Source organism: Xiphophorus maculatus, chromosome 11 (assembly GCF_002775205.1).
Source record: "Xiphophorus maculatus strain JP 163 A chromosome 11, X_maculatus-5.0-male, whole genome shotgun sequence".
Lineage (NCBI taxonomy): Eukaryota > Metazoa > Chordata > Actinopteri > Cyprinodontiformes > Poeciliidae > Xiphophorus > Xiphophorus maculatus.
In genome coordinates, this window is record NC_036453.1 from 29,218,491 (window position 1) to 29,235,887 (window position 17,397).

Consider the following 17,397-nt stretch of genomic DNA (forward strand, 5'->3'; position numbering starts at 1 on the left):
GTTCTCCTTTGGGTGATTAAAAATGTTAATTAGGCCAGTGAACCTCATAAGTAAACAAGGTGAAATTTTTCTCTCTTTTGTCGCTTCATGGTCTGCTGAACTCAAGAAAACATCCAAAATAGATAGGCTAAATTTAATTCAAGCTTAATATTGATTATAACTACCTTGAAAAACAAAAATCTTAGATTTTTATTATTATGAAAAAGGCAGATTCTTAACGCACAGAGAGATGCATACAATAACTAAAATGCCAAATACATGTTAGCATAATTTTTTACAAACCCTATGAGCTCAAATGTTGATTCTGTAACAAGTTACTCATCAGGGTTACAAATCCATTCTTTGTTCCTGCACATGTACAATGTGAACCCACACAGCGGAGCGGCGGGGCGGTGGTACCGGTAGACTTGTTGTTCCCCGTTGTCCGTACACTCGCTCCACCCACCCTGCGCTGATTGGATAGAAAAGTACCCCCGCTTCCATCACTGTGTTTCTTTTTTTCACCCGCACACTTGGTAGGGGAACGCCCATCTACAGGACCGGGAAAGTCACTTCAAACTGAAAAACACGCTGCACTGCACACAGACCATACAGGAGACGCTCGTGTGAGAGGAGATGCGCACACAGCCTAAGCCTGGTTCTGATCCTCGACCTGAAGACACTCTCGCGTAGCTAATAAGACACGTGGCGTCAGTTTTCCATGACAGATATTGGCTTTTTAAAATGCTCCTTGTGTCATAATAATCTAAGCGGATTCAGTTATCTCGGAAACTGCTGAGCGCACTTGCTGGATGCGTTTGGGTGAACAGGTGGCGCAAGATCCAGCACTCCTAATTTGCCGGACGTTAAGCGTTTAATAGGATACCTGCTTTTAGGTGCGTGAGAGTCGAGTAGTTTTTTCTCCCTTCTCAGACAAGGCAACAAAGATGCCCGTTTTGGACCACGACATGGGAACAGACAACAGGACGCACGACGGCGAGACCTCAGACAGCGCCGACGATGAGAGTACCTTTTCGGGCTCCCTCGGCAGTCCTGCCCCGGACGTCCTCAAGAACTTTTACCACACCAAGCGCGTCGGGACCTACCTGATCGGGAGGAAGCTGGGAGAAGGGTCTTTCGCAAAAGTTAGAGAAGGTCTCCACACTCTTACGGGAGAAAAGGTAAGGCATGGTAGTGGATAAAAATGACATCTCCTACATTAGATGTGCAGTTTCTAAACTGTGTACCTCAAGGGTAACATGGCATTGCATGCATCTGGGTGTCAGACATAATGCCTTTAAAAAGCATTTGCTTGTTTTCAGTTCCTCTTGCCTTGTCAATGCAAATATATATATATATATATATATATATATATATATATATATATATATATATATATATATATATATATATATATATATATATATATATATATATATAGGGGTGACCAGGAGCATATGGGACAGTGATACCACTGTCTCATATCATTTTGGGCAAATTGGAAGTCTTAAAAGCTTTCTTATGCTGTTGTATATTGGTGGTATATGGGCATTTAAAAGGGTCAAATAATAAATAATATTACAGAAATAAGAAATACATTTAGCAGATAAATAATTACAGAAGACTATGTAGTCAGAGGGGTTAACCCAGTGGTACCACTGCTCAGCTCAGTTAACCAGTTGTACCTCAGAGAAAGTGGCCAGCTCTGCTTGCAATGAGCGCCCTTTGTTAATGAGCTCATGTTGCATCGCCAGCTGTCGAGGTGCAGTGCATGCACAGTACCGAAGTTCCACCGACAATATTTACCTTACGTGTTTGTGTGTGAGAGAAAGGCTCAAACAGGGGAATGGAAAGCATCTGCTTTCCTGGGGCATTGGATGGCAACTTGTGCGCTGCTTTGTCTGCTGCTGCTGGTGATCTCACCTTCTGCAGGCGCGCATGGCTGTGATAGGGATGGAGAACAAAATTGTCTGGCCTATGAGGAAGCAAAGCTGCTACTTGCATATGAAATGACCTCGTTGATAAATGGGCTGCAGGGCTCATTGGGATTCTGCAAACGCAGGGGTTTGAGATGGGCATCCATTGGCCAGTTGTTGCCTTTGTCTCGATCTCTTCAATTTTTTTTATTTTTGGGGGGGAAAACTGCCAGAAAAAAATTGCATCTAAGATAAACAAGCTCCTCCTCTCTTTCCTGCATGTTTCAACCTGTAAAACCTGTTTGTGCGACTGTACCCTAACATGATATTAAATTGTTGAAAATGTATGTAATTATCTTGAGCCCCTGTTTGGCCGTTGGTGCTCGCTCTGTTGCTCAGAAGAGAAAAGGCGCCTCTCCTCTCCCCTTTTTCCCCCACTCTCTTTGTTTAGGATGATGCAAACAGTGGTAATCTCACAACCAAGCACAGCTCTTCATTTGAATAAAGGCATCCAACAGGAGCTGTTAGGGAGGGTGGAAGGGCAGGGCAGCAAGTTTGTTCAACCAAGAGGGTATGCCGGGGCAAAACAAATGCATCAGGTCCTCCAGATTCCCTTTTTTAGCATCGCTTGAAAGATGATATAGATGTAGGCATGAGAATGTAAAAGTGAAGAGAGGAAAACGATGGGGTCATCATGATCAGGGAGGTAGGAGAGGTCACATGGGTGTGTTTTTGATATATGTAACCCACTTTCCCCTCTACATTACCCCTGCAAGACCCCTCCTTTCTGTCTGAGGGGTGCCTGATAAACAACTGAATCCCCGAAAAGCCCCCCAGCAGCATGCTCCCTTCCCCCTTGATATCCCACCCCGCCCTTTTCATATGCACTACTGTAAATACACAGCCCCGATCCTAACCCGCCACATACATTTCCCGCAAGTGTAAACATGGGCCATCTTTAACTGTCAAGTGATGGCACATGGTATGCGCAAAAAGTTTCTTCTGCAAGCCAGGTTTAATTAGCAACTGTAAAAAGGTTCTTCAGAGGGGAATCAATTATCAGAGCGTAAAAATGAGCTGAAGGATGGTTGTAAAAATAAGCCAAAGGGCAGGAGAAAAGAGAGGACACTGCTGCACAGTGTCGCTAATGGATATGGTGATTTGTTCCACTTGCCATGCTGGTCCACGTCTGTGGACTCTCCTTGAGATGATTTGTAATGTATGGTAACCATGTTCTTGAACTCAGTCTAGACAGGACACAAGGAGAAGCAAGGGCAGAGAATGAAATATTTTTATTGAATTATCCACAAGGATCTGCCATTGAACAGAGGACGCACCGTTTGCCATTTATGAGGACATCTTCAAGGATTTCTTAACAGTAACTCAAGCAATCGTCCCTTAAAACATTCTAAGAGGACAAATGAAAGGCAAAGAGTAACACCTTTTAGTACTGGTGTCGCTTACATCATAACCTATCAAATGAGATTAACTTTAACGTAGCAGGAAAGCAAATGGGGGTAACTTTAACTGCCCATATGGTTTTGGCACCTTCTCAGCACATAGGATAACGTTTGCTTTCCCTTTACTTTATTACAATTCTGTTGCCTCTCACACTCACATGCCTCCTCTCTTTAGGGCCTTGCATTACTCTACACCCTAAGAGCAGCTGGTTGGGAGAGGTCAGTGGCAAGTTATGTACCCAGCAGTAAAGATCAAGTTGCATCATCACCTGTTACCCTCCTTGAAATCTAACCCTAAGAGACACACTAATATAGGAGTGTGCTTTTGCTAACTACAACATATGGCACAGGGTTTAAGAGTCAACCTGCAGCTGCCAAGGCTTCAAGAAGAATCTCTCCTCATCCTCTTACCCTTTCCTCTTCTCTTGTTTTTTTCCAGGTGGCGGTTAAGGTAATTGACAAGCGAAAGGCCAAGAAGGACTCATACGTCACAAAGAACCTGCGGAGGGAAGGCCTCATCCAGGAAATGATTCGGCATCCAAACATTGCACAGCTGTTGGACATTCTGGAGACGGAGAACAGCTACTACCTGGTGATGGAACTGTGTCCTGGAGGGAACCTCATGAACCACATTTATGAGAAGAAGCACCTTGATGAGAGGGAAACTCAGAAATACATCCGGCAGCTGGTGCTGGCCGTCGAGCACCTTCACAGGGCTGGCGTGGTGCACAGGTATGATAAAGGACACAGAAACTGCCTGCTCTCCCAAGTCTGAAAGTTTGTTGTGTTGTTTTTTTTGTACTAAAGATTGCTTTCAACATGTGGCTTAGGTCTATCCGGTGCACATGAATACACAAGAACACCCAGATCTATTGTACTTGTTGAGTTGTCATTCAAGGGTATCTAAGAACTTCTTTAAATAAACTAAAAGCACAGGATATTCAGACATCATGCAATAATCCAAACAGTGTTTATCATTATTAATATACACTGCTCAAAAAAATAAAGGGAACACTTAAACAACACAATATAACTCCAAGTACATCAAACTTCTGTGAAATCAAACTATCCACTTAAGAAGCAACACTGATTGACAATCAATTTCACCTGCTGTTGTGCAAATGGAACTTTGCACAGAACAAAGTATTCAATGAGAATATTTCTTTCATTCAGATCTAGGATGTGTTATTTGAGTGTTCCCTTTATTTTTTTGAGCAGTATATTACGTTTAAAAGATGTACAAAGTCATAAATTCCCAGTTGCGCAAGAGATTGCATTATGTTGATATTTCCAGTGGCTTGTAAGATAATAACTTCTGTCATCTTTCATAAAAACTGACTGTATGGGGTGCGGCAGTGACGCAGTGGGTAGAGTTCACAACCCAAGTACAGAGGCCTTTGTCCTCGACGTGACTGTTAGAGGTTTGAGTCCCAGCATGGTGGCCTTTGCCGCATGTTTTCTCCCCTCTGTCATACCCTTCTTACCTGTCAATATACCTTACCTGAGAAAAAGGGCAACAAATCCTTAAAAGAGGAAAAAGAAAAAAAACTGCAGTCAGTGACATCTCTTCTCTCCCTTTTTGTCTTGCAGAGATTTGAAGATAGAAAATCTCCTGTTGGATGAGCAGGACAACATAAAACTCATAGGTAAGGCACTATCAAATTTTCTTTTCTTCTAAAAACACAGTCTGTACTTTATAATGGATAAAAGTAACAACTGAATAATTAATAGTAATCATGTAACTATTTATTATTGATGCCTGGATGGTCACTGTAAATGTTCTCACCCTGAGTGTAATCAGAGCCTTACCGAGGTAAAGGGTTAAGAACAGCTAAATCTCCTGTTAAAAGGCTTATAAGCTTTCGCTGAGGCGTTAATCTGGTTCTGTCTGTTTGCATAGCAGAGATATATAAACAACAAAAAAGCCTAAGAATGACACTTACCACACTCTCCCACCCTCTCCTTCTTAGATTTTGGCCTCAGTAACTGCGCTGGCATATTGGGATACTCTGACCCTTTCAGTACCCAGTGCGGCAGTCCAGCCTACGCTGCTCCCGAGCTGCTGTCCAGAAAGAAATACGGCCCAAAGGTGGATGTTTGGTCCATGTAAGTTCACATTCATTCCTTAGAATATGATTTCACCTATTGTTGTTTACTGCAACCTGAAGTTTTAAATATGCACGTTTTGCTTTACAGTGGAGTCAATATGTATGCAATGCTGACCGGATCACTCCCTTTCACCGTGGAGCCCTTTAGCCTTCGAGCTCTGCACCAGAAGATGGTGGACAAAGAAATGAACCCTCTACCTCCTACCCTATCTACTGGTAACTGCCATTTTCTAAAGACTGAATGCATCATAAATGCCAATTGTAGGCACCTGCTAGTCAAACAAGCCTTTGTTTTTGTTAATTAGGTTTCTTGAACTTGTTTTTATTGGCCCTCTGTGCTTTCTTTAGAAAAAGAAAAAAAACAAAAAAACAACTCTCATAATTATTATTGGCTAGATGGAGTTGCACACTCCCACTGTTGCCAGCAGAAAGAATATTTCCGAAGAATTTCCTGGCGCAGCAACAGGTTGCATTTCAAAACAATTTCTCAAAGGTAGAAGTGGGTGGGGGTACAGATAATACTGGAGGAACGAGTATCAAAACAAAACCACTGGAAGCAATGACGCTTCTCATCCTCTTCGTGTCACGCAGTGATGCCTGGTAATATTCAAATGAAGGATTGGCTCAACCAACTACCTATTGTGATGATTCAATTTGAGAAATACAACAAGGTGAAAAGAAGGAGGAGATTTAGGGCTGACATTGTATTTGCATATAAGGAGAGTGTAAAATAAATAGGAAAGGTTTTGGTTTTGACTTCCATGTAAAGACAAACTGCTGTTGTCATTACAGTTATACATGTAATGACATGTTTAACTTTCAGGAATCTTCACAGATTAGGACAGGCAGCTCTTGACAGCACAGTATGATTTTTTTTTCTCCTCTCAGCTGCCATCTGTCTGCTGAAGAAGCTTCTTGAGCCAGACCCTCACAGGCGTCCAAATATACATCAAGTGATGACTGATTCCTGGTTGCAGCTGGCCAATAGGAACACAGGGGCACCTTATCGCAGCAGGTACACACATGCACATATTCACATAACCACTGTAGTGTGCTTCTTAGGGGGAGAAATGTGTTGTGATAACCCAACACAAATCAGTCCATATTGTGAATAAACACTTATGTATTTAATGGTTTGTAGATTAAATAGTTTGTAAGACTAACTTTCCATGCAACTAGAACTGCAAGTTGAGACTGACATTTTTGCCCTTTCCTTTGTGCGACATAGTTCAAGCTCAGTCGGACAGAAAGAAAAGTATCTCACAAAATTTCAAGTCTTTCCAAGAATTCTCATTTACAGTAGATTTAAGTAGAGGTCATTCTCACACATGAAGAATGTTAGAAATTATTTTCAGCTCTGGCTGTATGTGATGGCCTTACTGAAATGTTTACTTCCTTCCCCAGTTTTCTGCAATCTCTCACAGGTTCTTTTGTAGAACTGCAACCTTTAAAACCATTAAAACCTTTATATACTTTGGGAGTGCTGGCAATTCACATTTTTTACAGTTCTTTAGAACTGGGCACCCATTTTTATTTTCCTCTTTTTATATACACTGTAATTGTGTGTCCTGCGTTATTCTTCTTCAGTAGAAGTGCTCTGAATTTAGCACCACACCTCTTCAAACCCTGACAAACTTTCCTGTCCTCATAAAGAAAAGCTTCCCTGCAGCAGGAGCCTGTCACTATAAATTTTCAGTGAGCACATTGTGTTCACTGTGTTTTCTGCTATGAAGTGATTTGCATGTAATCCCAAACATTACCTTTTGCTTACTCTATGAGCAAAACATGCTGCTCCACATGTTTGCTATGTCACCTGCCTGATGGTAAACTAAAGCAGGAAGTTCTTTCACTTTCCTAAAGGCTAGATTTATGGAATGCACAATTAATAGATTTTCTGTTTACACATTCTCCCGCATGAACTGTGGATCTGTGCAGTTCTACCAGAGTTAGCATGGGCATTTTGGCTGTTTCTCTGATGAATGCGCTCCTTGAACAGTGCTTATCTGAGAATCTTTTTTCAACAAGTTTGCAGATAATCTACTTTTTTTTGGCCAATCACAAAAAAATCCCAATAAAGCAAAATGTAGTCCATAAAACTAAATGCAAAAACTGAGTGGGGTTTTTATGAACTTGCAATTCCTTACACATTGAAAATGTTTACACATTCAGATAGTAACTGTGCAGACACTTAGTAAATATAGTGTTACAGGATAACACTAATCTGGCTTCTCTTTGTTTCAAGAATCCACATTGAAGAAATAAATCAAGCAGTTTTGCTTCATATGACGGAGAAGATGGGGTACAAGCACAGCGAAGTGCTGAGCGCTGTCCTCACCAACCGTGCCTGTCACACTCTGGCTGTCTACTTTCTTCTCAATAAGAAAATGAAGAGGCTCTCCAAAGAGTATCGGGTGAGTGTGTCGTAGCTAACGCCTGAAACACAGAGAAGCAATCTAAACTCTTCTGCTCGGTGCAGTGTTTTTGAAAATTTTGAGACAGTTGAAAAACCTGCATGACCAGTTCTTAGAATCTTTTGCATCATTTCTGTGTATAGGAGAAGCAGATGCAGGAGAAAAAGAAGCTAGAGAAGCAACAAACGGAATACTATCAAACACAGTGGAGAAAGCACGTCGATAAACTAACCATCCCTCCTAAACAGACGCCCGTCTATCTGGCTGTTAGCAAAGGACAGAACAAAGAAAAGAAACACAAAACAGGTAAGGATTTGCACTATTTAATGCAAAACATGTATATGAATAAACTGTATTCACATAAAAAGGAAAAAGATATTTATTGCATGATTTTATTTCTATTTTTTACATAGGGTAGGTTGACTGAGCATGCATCTTCATGTACAACAGCCTGTTTCACACAACCACACTTACCTCTCCATGCAACCCACCCTTCATCCCTTCCTCCATCCACTCACCCGTCCATCCATCCATCCATCTACCTGAAAGTAACATCTTGGACAAACTTACAGCCATTTGTGTTGCAAATGCACAAGCACTTTATTTTACTCTTAACACTGTTCTGATGTCTGACATAATATGAATGAGAAACAGCTTAGCACTGAGGTACTTAAATTTGTATAAAACTGCATTGGAATTATATTTGGAACAAAAGTGTGACAAGTGAAGAGGCATGTGAGCATCTGGGGAAACTAAAATTTGAGCTCCTTTTTACAACTTGTTTAACTTTGGGAAGCGCTACAGTTTGCAAGCGGTGTTCTTGATCCCGGAAATCAGGTTAGGCTAGTACTGACGAGGTTAAAACTAAGTCAGGTTGTTCTTTACGTTGGCTCAGTGCATGCTGTGACATAATGAGATGACATACTACCTAGACACGCATGTCATAAATCTAACATTATGTGTTGCTCCAGGTGTATTATTTTTATTGTTCACCTGTCTCTACAGTACCTACAGAAAAAAAAGATTAGGAAGTTCCAGCAGTGGAAACTAAAGGTACACCTTTTCTTTCTTCAGGTATTCTAAGAGCGTTAGCAGTAGGACATCGTAAGTCACCTCTGGCACCTCCAGGTACAGTTGCATCATCATCCATGGAGTACCTCGAGATTCATCCCCTCTTCCCCAACACTCCACAGCAGAGGAGGCGCTTGGCCACCCTCCCACCGGTCAACACAAGTCCAGAGCATAACATCCCTGCTCCACCAGCGCCATCACCAATCGGCATGCACTCTTTTGGTTCCCTTTCGAAGGCCGAACAAATTGAGGACACACCTTCCACACCCTGGTACAAGCTGACCAATGGGACTCTGTCACCTCCACGCCACGTCTCTGCCTTCCAGCCCGACTCCTCTTACTTGAAAAAGGCCACCATCCCCAGTCCCCCAGTCCTGATTTCCAACCCACAGCCCAAGAAGAATTTGTCATCGGATGGGTGTGGTTCCTCTGACACAAGTGGAAGCCCCTCTAGCAGTGTTGGAAGTCCGCCAGGAGGCTCAGCATTTATGCCACTAAAGTCTGCCTTTAGTCTAATTAACCCCAACTCGGCATTCAGTCCTCCGTCCAACAGTGCAAGTAGCGATCCTGAGAGCCCAACACATCGCAGCAAGCTTCCCTCTGTGGCCAAAGGACCCAAAAAGAAAGTCCCACTGCAACCTTTTACATTCCGACCGGAACAATTCATTGAGGAAGTTGTTTCTCCACCTCCTTATCCGATGAAAACTTTGATGTGTGCTTCAGGTGCACTGAAGACCCTTTGCTGAGGGATTCGAAAAAAAATGAAAGGAACATTTGGGCCCCTCTCAACAGTTTGTAAAAGTTGGAGAGGTCTTCCAGAGCGGCCTTTTGAACTGTGAACTGCCCTTTTATTCCAACTGAGCCACTTTTCACTTCAATATGAAAACTAGACATGGGCCGGTATGAGATTCTCACTGTACAATAACCTTCAGTAGAGACACAGCATTCTAGTCAAGGTGTTAATTATACAGGCTGACGGTTGCTTGTCAACTGCAGTTGTCAAACAGCAGTTGTGGAGCTAATAACAGGTAGCACACCCTTTTTATTTTTTATGTAACTCTGTGAGGGTTTTTATTGTAACAGCAAATTCTTCCAAACTACAGAATTTGTATCTTCTTGTAAGTAATGACATCTGTAGAGGCCTTCTTGTACTCAGCTGACCATCATTGTTCAGCAACAGGTTGAGGAGGAGGGAAAGACCAGAAAATTTCAGTCACTCTGGCACTTTCTCCAACATCTAATTAAAAGGACTTCGAGCAATAGGAAAAAATATGATGGAAAAAGTTCAAACCTTGTTAGTTATTGAATCTAGTGACCGGCCCATGCCTAATTAAAATCTGAAAAAAAAACATGGAAGAAAAGGGTGAAAACTTACCATTTTACCTCTTGAGTATTGTGTTATTACACAGCACGATACTCTTGTGTTATTACACAAACCTCATCTTGAGAATGTCAAGATGAGATTCGAAATGGATCCTCCTGTGTCCAAGACACACAGTGAACTTGGGACGTCTTGTAATACTGGCCTTGATGACTAATGCACACACTCACGCATACACACACACAGAAACAAAGCCCTGTAATATAGACAAAGTTTGAAGTACTTTGTTTTGTAATATTGCTTCATCTGGTTTGAGAGCAAGCAGACTGATTCACACCAGCTAACAGGACCCGACTCTTAACCCTAACCCTGACTTTACATGTGTAAATGTTGTTGTCTTTGTAGAAACTCTGTAATATAGCTACCGACTTCCAGCCAGCTCACACTGTAGCCTGACTGCTGGGAGGGAAAAAAAGCTCACTGCACTATTACTGAATACCAAAACCTATAGGAAATAAATGTGCTGACTATCTTTTACCTCACTGCATTAATCGTGCATTTTTGCATACTGTAGTGACAGTCAGGTCTGACACACCTGTTTGTGTAGGATGTGTCTAAGTGCTGGCTTTAGATTTAACACAATAAAACTACATAGGGACCAACGGTAGAATCATAAGCTCACTTTTTTATAAACCCGTTACCCATCAGTGATAAATTACACTTCATAACTTTTTATACACAAGTATTAACTCATCAACAGAGAAACTCATACTTTATGGATCATTTCACAGCTGAACATGTCAGTTTGTAGTCAGTAAAATAAAATAGAGCATCAGAAGCCTTATTAAACTTAACCACCTCACTGAAACACTGAGGGATTTAAAGTGGGAACAAGTGCTACTCATGTCACCTAACAACCACAGAAGAAGTAACTCACCTCCCTTTGTCTTAATGCTGTAGTTTGTGCAATAGTCTTAAGTGTTTAACTGCAATGATGAGTTTTTGCCAAGAGCTCTTTGAGCATGATGTGAACGTTGTTCTTTGTAAATAGCTGTCTTAAGTGCCCCTGTCCCCTTCACGTTAATAGTTCAATATAGGAAGAATTTAAAAAAAATGTTTATGGAAATAACCTTTTTACAAAAAAAAAACAAAAAGATAAGGCTTCCACAGGCACAAGGGAATTTTTTGCCTCGCTATTAAATACTGAAAAGTTGCATGAATTGAACTGTAATGTCACCATTTGAATTTATGTCTTTGTAACTGCTTTTTCTTTTTGAAATTGAGATTGATACAGACATGCGGGGGGGTCTTTTGTAAGATTTTTTTAATGGATTGGTTTGAGTGTCAAGAGATTTCTATGCTGTATAAAGTATTTTAAATATCTATACTGAACGCTTCGTGTCTGTCTGGTCTTTTGAATTCCACCAGTGAACTGTGTGGTGTGTCTGAGGTAAAAATGTCTGGCCTGAAGTTATGAAAATTACATTCTTTCAATTCAAAACCAAAAGAAAAGAAATGTATGTTTACGTAACACAGTTCAACAGCTTTGAGAATTGGATCACAAATTACTCACTGCACGCAAAAGTATTCAAACTTAGTGAACTTTTTCACATTCTGTCACATTACATTTACTTCAGTATTTTATTGGATTTAAGGATTATTTAAGGACTAAAAAGGCAACAGTATGATACTGCCACCACCATGCGTCACAGCATTTTGTGAATAGGCCAAGATGTTGGAAATTGTTGTATAAAAAAATCAAGCAAGACCCTGTAAGTTTGTGATTTCTTTTCCTTCTTTTAGGAGAAGTTAATGAGGCCTTGCTTCTCTGCTATGGAAGGAGCCATATTTCTTTCCCAACACATTGTTCCATTTGTCTAACATGTCATGCACATTTCCCACGAGACAACTCAATAATGGGCAAAAAAAAGAAAGGGGGAAAACACTGGAGCAACAGCTGAAAAACCTTTACAAATGATACCCTCACATACCATGACCCCCTCCCTTTTCAACGACACCAATACACACACACACACACACACTACAGACGCTAATCTACTCAGCTGTGGCCACCTCTCCCTCCCCCTTCCTAATAAACATCTCTGGGTGACACTACCATGTCGAGACAAAGAGGAGGATTGGGGGCGGGGGGACTCCAGCACTCTGAGACAAACACATTCACAGGACGACACAAACAGGGATGTCTGATTAAATCTGCGTGGCTAAGCTGATAGAAGTGGAGGGACAAGAGTGGCCCTAAAATGCATTAAAGCCAGAGCCCTTTGTTTATCACAGACAGGCGGACTGTTGATCAAAATCCCCCAGAGGTCTGGTGTCACAAACAGCCTGTGGGCATGAATACGCCAGCTTAAGAAGGATAACACAGGACATGGACAGAGAACCTGAAGTTCGGTGATGGTCTCGTCACACCTGTGTGGAATCATCTGATAACAAAGAACATAGTTAGTTTTTGATTTTTTGTGGATTAAATAAAAGTTTATAATAACAGCTTTATTTTCCACCAACATGCTTTCAAATAAAAAGTGTTTGCTGTAGACAACAACACTCCCCTGTCAGTTTCAGACAACATCTTCATGGGATACTTTGGTTTTGTTCTGGAGTTCATGCACACATTTTACACTAAAATACATTTCTCTCCAGGACAAATAATTCTGAATTTTTCTGAATGAAATAATGGCTGGACATTACTAAGCTGTGTATATTTGCATTAAATGTCTAAAAACTGGCACTCGAGGGTGAATCCGACACGTGAAGGTCCACAATTATTTTCTTGATATCAAGTGACGCAAGAGAGCAATACATTTGAGGTGTACTAAACACCATACAAGGTTATGATATTATCATTACTTTTTAGAAAGAAAGATAATCATACTTATTTAAGCCTCTGAATAGCAAGACATTACTCTGGCATTTAGGAAAAAGCTATGTTGGAGATCCCAAGTGACCAAAAATAGGAAACATTTAATGTTATTAAGACAGTTGGAAAAGGAAAGGTTATTAATCTCTTTTCAACTTTTTATATCTAGAAAAATACATTATAAACATGTCATCAAAAACAGTATCAGTCCACTGCCTGTAATACATTCCAATTAATTCAAATATAAAATCTTTTACACAGCACAAAGCTGAAAAAAAATCTGGTGTTATTAGGTCTGTCATGATAACAGTTCTTGTTGGATGATAAATTGCCTCTGTAATTATTGTAATAAACAATAATATTGTTGTTTTGAGACTATTTTCAAGTTATATGTTGATTATGGCATAATAATGCAAGTTTGTCATCTCAAAGACCATTAAACTTTAATTTTGTACAGAACACTTTCCACTGGAAGCGGAAACATTTTAAATATCAAAAGTTAAACAGAGCAACAAAAAGCAATAAATAAACAGCTGAATTTGTAAATAAAATGAATTATGATGTCTCTAAAGAAATTTCTCCTTAAAAAAACATGCAACATCAGAATGAAAATTATTGAACTCATTTTCACTTAACATGTGATTAATTGATTAATTGCGTATTGCGGCAGGCTTGGGTGCTATAGCCCCAAGTGTAATTTATACCCCTGAAATCACTGGGAGTAAATTTAAAATGCCTCCTGGAGGATTGAGCTGCAGTGGTTGTAATGATTACCAGTCAGCTCAGTTTACTTTAATATCCATAAATCTATCTCATTGGTAATCAAAATCCCATTTTCACTCAGATCTTCAACAAGTTCCCTGGAGCTGTGTGAGGTTTTTGCTTCAAACACTCCACTATCATCCACGTCTCCAAGAACTGCACCCTCACAGGCTTAAATGACTACAGGCTTGTCACCGTATGACTATGGTTTTGAAATTATTTGACCAACACCAGATATAGCTCAGATTCTTTACAATTTAAAGGATAAAATGTTTTTTACCTGACCATTTTATACAATTTCAAGAATATTTGCCTTGCTGCCAAATTGCTAAACATGTGTAGCAAGTAAAGGTGTTAAGAGCACTTTGTAAGGATACAAATACAAGTATTTTCCCTTAAAGTAAGTTTGCTGTGAATTTTATGTACCAAGATGTTTGGAAATGTTTTCTACTTAAGCTCTCATTTGATAGTTAGACTGAATTAATTACTTATAATCTTAAGTAATGAGTTTGTTTAGTCCTACTAACATTCATTTCTAAAGGGCACTTTCACCACCACTCCTGTAGTACTAGGTGATCGCTTTCTGTTGTCTGCTTTATAGTGGTAGAGGTAAAAAAAAAATAAAAATAAAAACTAAATAGCCCCATATCATTGACATACTTAAAAAAATTATAGTTATAATTACCCATTCATATAAATAGAGAACAGTGGTGATAAGACGACTCTGTGGTGCACATAATAAACTCAGTACTACCATCATTAACCTTTTGAGGACATTCAGTGATAAATGTTATTGGACTTCTTTTAATGTCTCTAAAACTTATATTTTATTACAGCTAAATACACATGAAAAAATCTATAAAGAGTTCTCTAGCATATGAAAAGTAGACTTTTGGACACCGAGCTCTTGTGCAAAACATGTTTGAGGTTGTATCATGCATTCCTTTTTGGTGTTTTCATGCACATTAGAAAGTGGTGTCACATGTACAGCTAAAAACTGTTTGCACATGCTGCTGTTTTCATACAACAATAACAGAGAACATGTTTGATTATTTCAATAATTACAAAATAGTGAATAATGTTTGGACAGAAGAAGTTGCTAAAAGTTAGAACACTTTTCAACTCGTAAGAACATGCATATGTAAAATTATGTTGAATATTTTTTTTTATTTCTTTTGATCATAAAATGAGATAATTATCAACTTTTATTTTAAATAACCAAAAGTGGCATGAATGGTTGTTAGGTGAATATCAAAATATATACATATTTTTAGAATTTTTTAATATTTCCTTAAGTGAAAACACAAAAATGAAGAAAAGATTAGAGATTATGTCTTCAACAGTGAGTTGCTAATCCAAGTACAGTCTCAGAAATCATTAATCCACATTGATAAGATAAAGAAAAAATAATTTTCCTTTATGCAAAGATTATTTTAGAAATAATCTGCCAAGAACAAGTCTTGTTGTAAGAGTAATCCAGCAGCAAACTAAGGAGAGTGAGCACTAAATTCGTAATCTTTGAAATTACATTTTGACTTGTCAAAGATGTGAAAAAGACAGGTACACATAAAAAAAATTCCTGAAAAAAATCCCTATTAGAAAAAGAAATGACATTTTATTTTACCTTTAGACTTTGAACACATTAATGTGAGGCATCTTCTGCCAGAAAAGGACAGTAATGACAGTGCCATTCACAAAGCTAAACAACACAGCCACATAACGGGATGTTGTTCCTTTTTAACGTGTGTGTAAACTGTCCACTACTGTCCAGCAGGACTTTATTCTCTCAATCTGTTCAGGCTTAGATCCTGATGACACTAATCCTGTTTTCTGCCTCCTCCCTCGTCACACATCCACGCGCACACCGGGGTGTCACTGGCAATGGGACGAGCCTTTGTGTCTGAGAAAAACATTAGATTAACCTGCTCCACGGCGACAGCAGCAGAGGATGCTCTCAGGCGGAGAAAACATGACCACACTGGGTCTTTATAAGAGGGGCTGTGCTGTGTTCTTGCATGCAGGTTTAGGTTGAAGAGGAGAGAGTGAATGCATGGCGGGTTACCTGGCAGACACGACTACACACAAAGATGTGGGAGGAAATAAACAAGCAGATGTTTTCTAATGAAGCAGGGGGCTTTGAGCACTCAGAGGGGATTTGGGTTATTCTGTCAGACTGACTGATGAAGGTGATTAATGAAACAAGAAGGCTGATGCACAAGCTTTACGGATTCATTGTTCAATAGACAGAACAAAACCAGGCTAAGTTTCTCAAAGGTTAAATATATAGCTACCCCTCTGATTAATTTGAGAAATCCAAGCACCATGTGAAGAACTCAACAGAGCTGTAACTAGTTGACTAATGACATCAGATCGTCTTAATCACTTCAGCTGCAAACACATGTTGAACAAGCAGCCGTGTTAAGGAAACACAAAGAGGATGAATCAAGTCAAAGGTTTAGCCCGCTTCCCCAAAGACTTGACCTTTTACCTGAATTTTACTTTAAAATATGTTAAAGTTTCCTGTACATTGGTTTGATAAAAAAAAAACCCATACTTTTCTAGGGTTCTCTGTCCTTTTAACACAATTCTTTAAAGTGTGAAGAAATTGCTTAATAGTTTTAGGCTTGTATTTTAAATAAAAATATAATAACAGCTAAGTCCAATATTAAGTATTCTTTAAATGTTCTTTCTGGAAGCAATAATAGTATTTTCAGTTGCCGAGCAAAACTCCTGACTTTTTTTTTTTTTTTTAGAATTCAACTTTATTGTCATTGCACTGTCACAAGTACAAGCAACGAGATGTAGTTTGCATCTATCCAGAAGTGCTCTACGAGATATAAATATTTATTTACAGATGTACAAGACTATGTATGTATGGACTATAAGGGGTTATAGCAAAGAGATATAGATATTGTGGCTCTGATTGAAAATCTGTGGAGGGAGCAGAACATTAGGGTGATGGCAAGGAAGCCTTCCAGATTCACAGATTTGAAGTTGATCTTAAAAGTGAAACCATCAAAATGCCAAAGCAAACCCACAAAAAGCTGTTCAACAACTGGAAGCTGGTCTTGTTGCCTATAATATGAATGTTTTTCTTGAATACAAAGGGTAAAAATCACTTTAGATATACAAACTTTTAGTAAAATGTAATTAAAATGGTTTCCCTCGAAACTTGACACTTCATATTAAAATATCTTTGTTTTATTTTTAGATAATGTATTGGTTAAATTAAGACATGTTTTAAACTAGATCTAAAATTAGGGGAAGGGAAGGAATGAAAGAAAAACAGATGGAAGTAAATATGGAGAGACAGATAGGTGGATGGATGAATAGCTAAATAGATGGGAGGATTGACAAACAAATAGGTGGATAGATGGACAGATATTAGTAAAATGAACAAAAATGGGAAAAGACATAAGAGGAACGGAGAAAACAGGTTTTCCTAGATTTTACTCAACCCCTTTTCATCACGCTAATTTTTTGTTCATGCC

General features: G+C 39.4%; 1 protein-coding gene across 1 annotated transcript; it reads left to right on the plus strand.

Moving 5' to 3' along the window:
• Positions 1 to 546: 546 nt before the first annotated feature.
• On the plus strand, positions 547 to 11,658 carry hunk (hormonally up-regulated Neu-associated kinase). Its single transcript, XM_023342874.1, has 9 exons — positions 547 to 1,160; positions 3,795 to 4,087; positions 4,946 to 5,001; positions 5,326 to 5,461; positions 5,552 to 5,679; positions 6,352 to 6,478; positions 7,706 to 7,874; positions 8,018 to 8,180; positions 8,949 to 11,658. Exons 1-9 carry the CDS (start codon positions 927 to 929, stop codon positions 9,689 to 9,691), a joined length of 2,049 nt encoding a protein of 682 aa, XP_023198642.1. The 5' UTR covers positions 547 to 926; the 3' UTR covers positions 9,692 to 11,658.
• Positions 11,659 to 17,397: the final 5,739 nt, after the last annotated feature.

Bases quoted from the DNA above. Each gene is read 5' to 3' on its own strand.
- hunk (XM_023342874.1), top strand. From the start codon at position 927: ATGCCCGTTTTGGACCACGACATGGGAACAGACAACAGGACGCACGAC. The intron at 5,002-5,325 runs GTAAGGCACTAT...TCTCCTTCTTAG, and splicing joins GGACAACATAAAACTCATAG to ATTTTGGCCTCAGTAACTGC. The intron at 8,181-8,948 runs GTAAGGATTTGC...TTCTTTCTTCAG, and splicing joins AGAAAAGAAACACAAAACAG to GTATTCTAAGAGCGTTAGCA.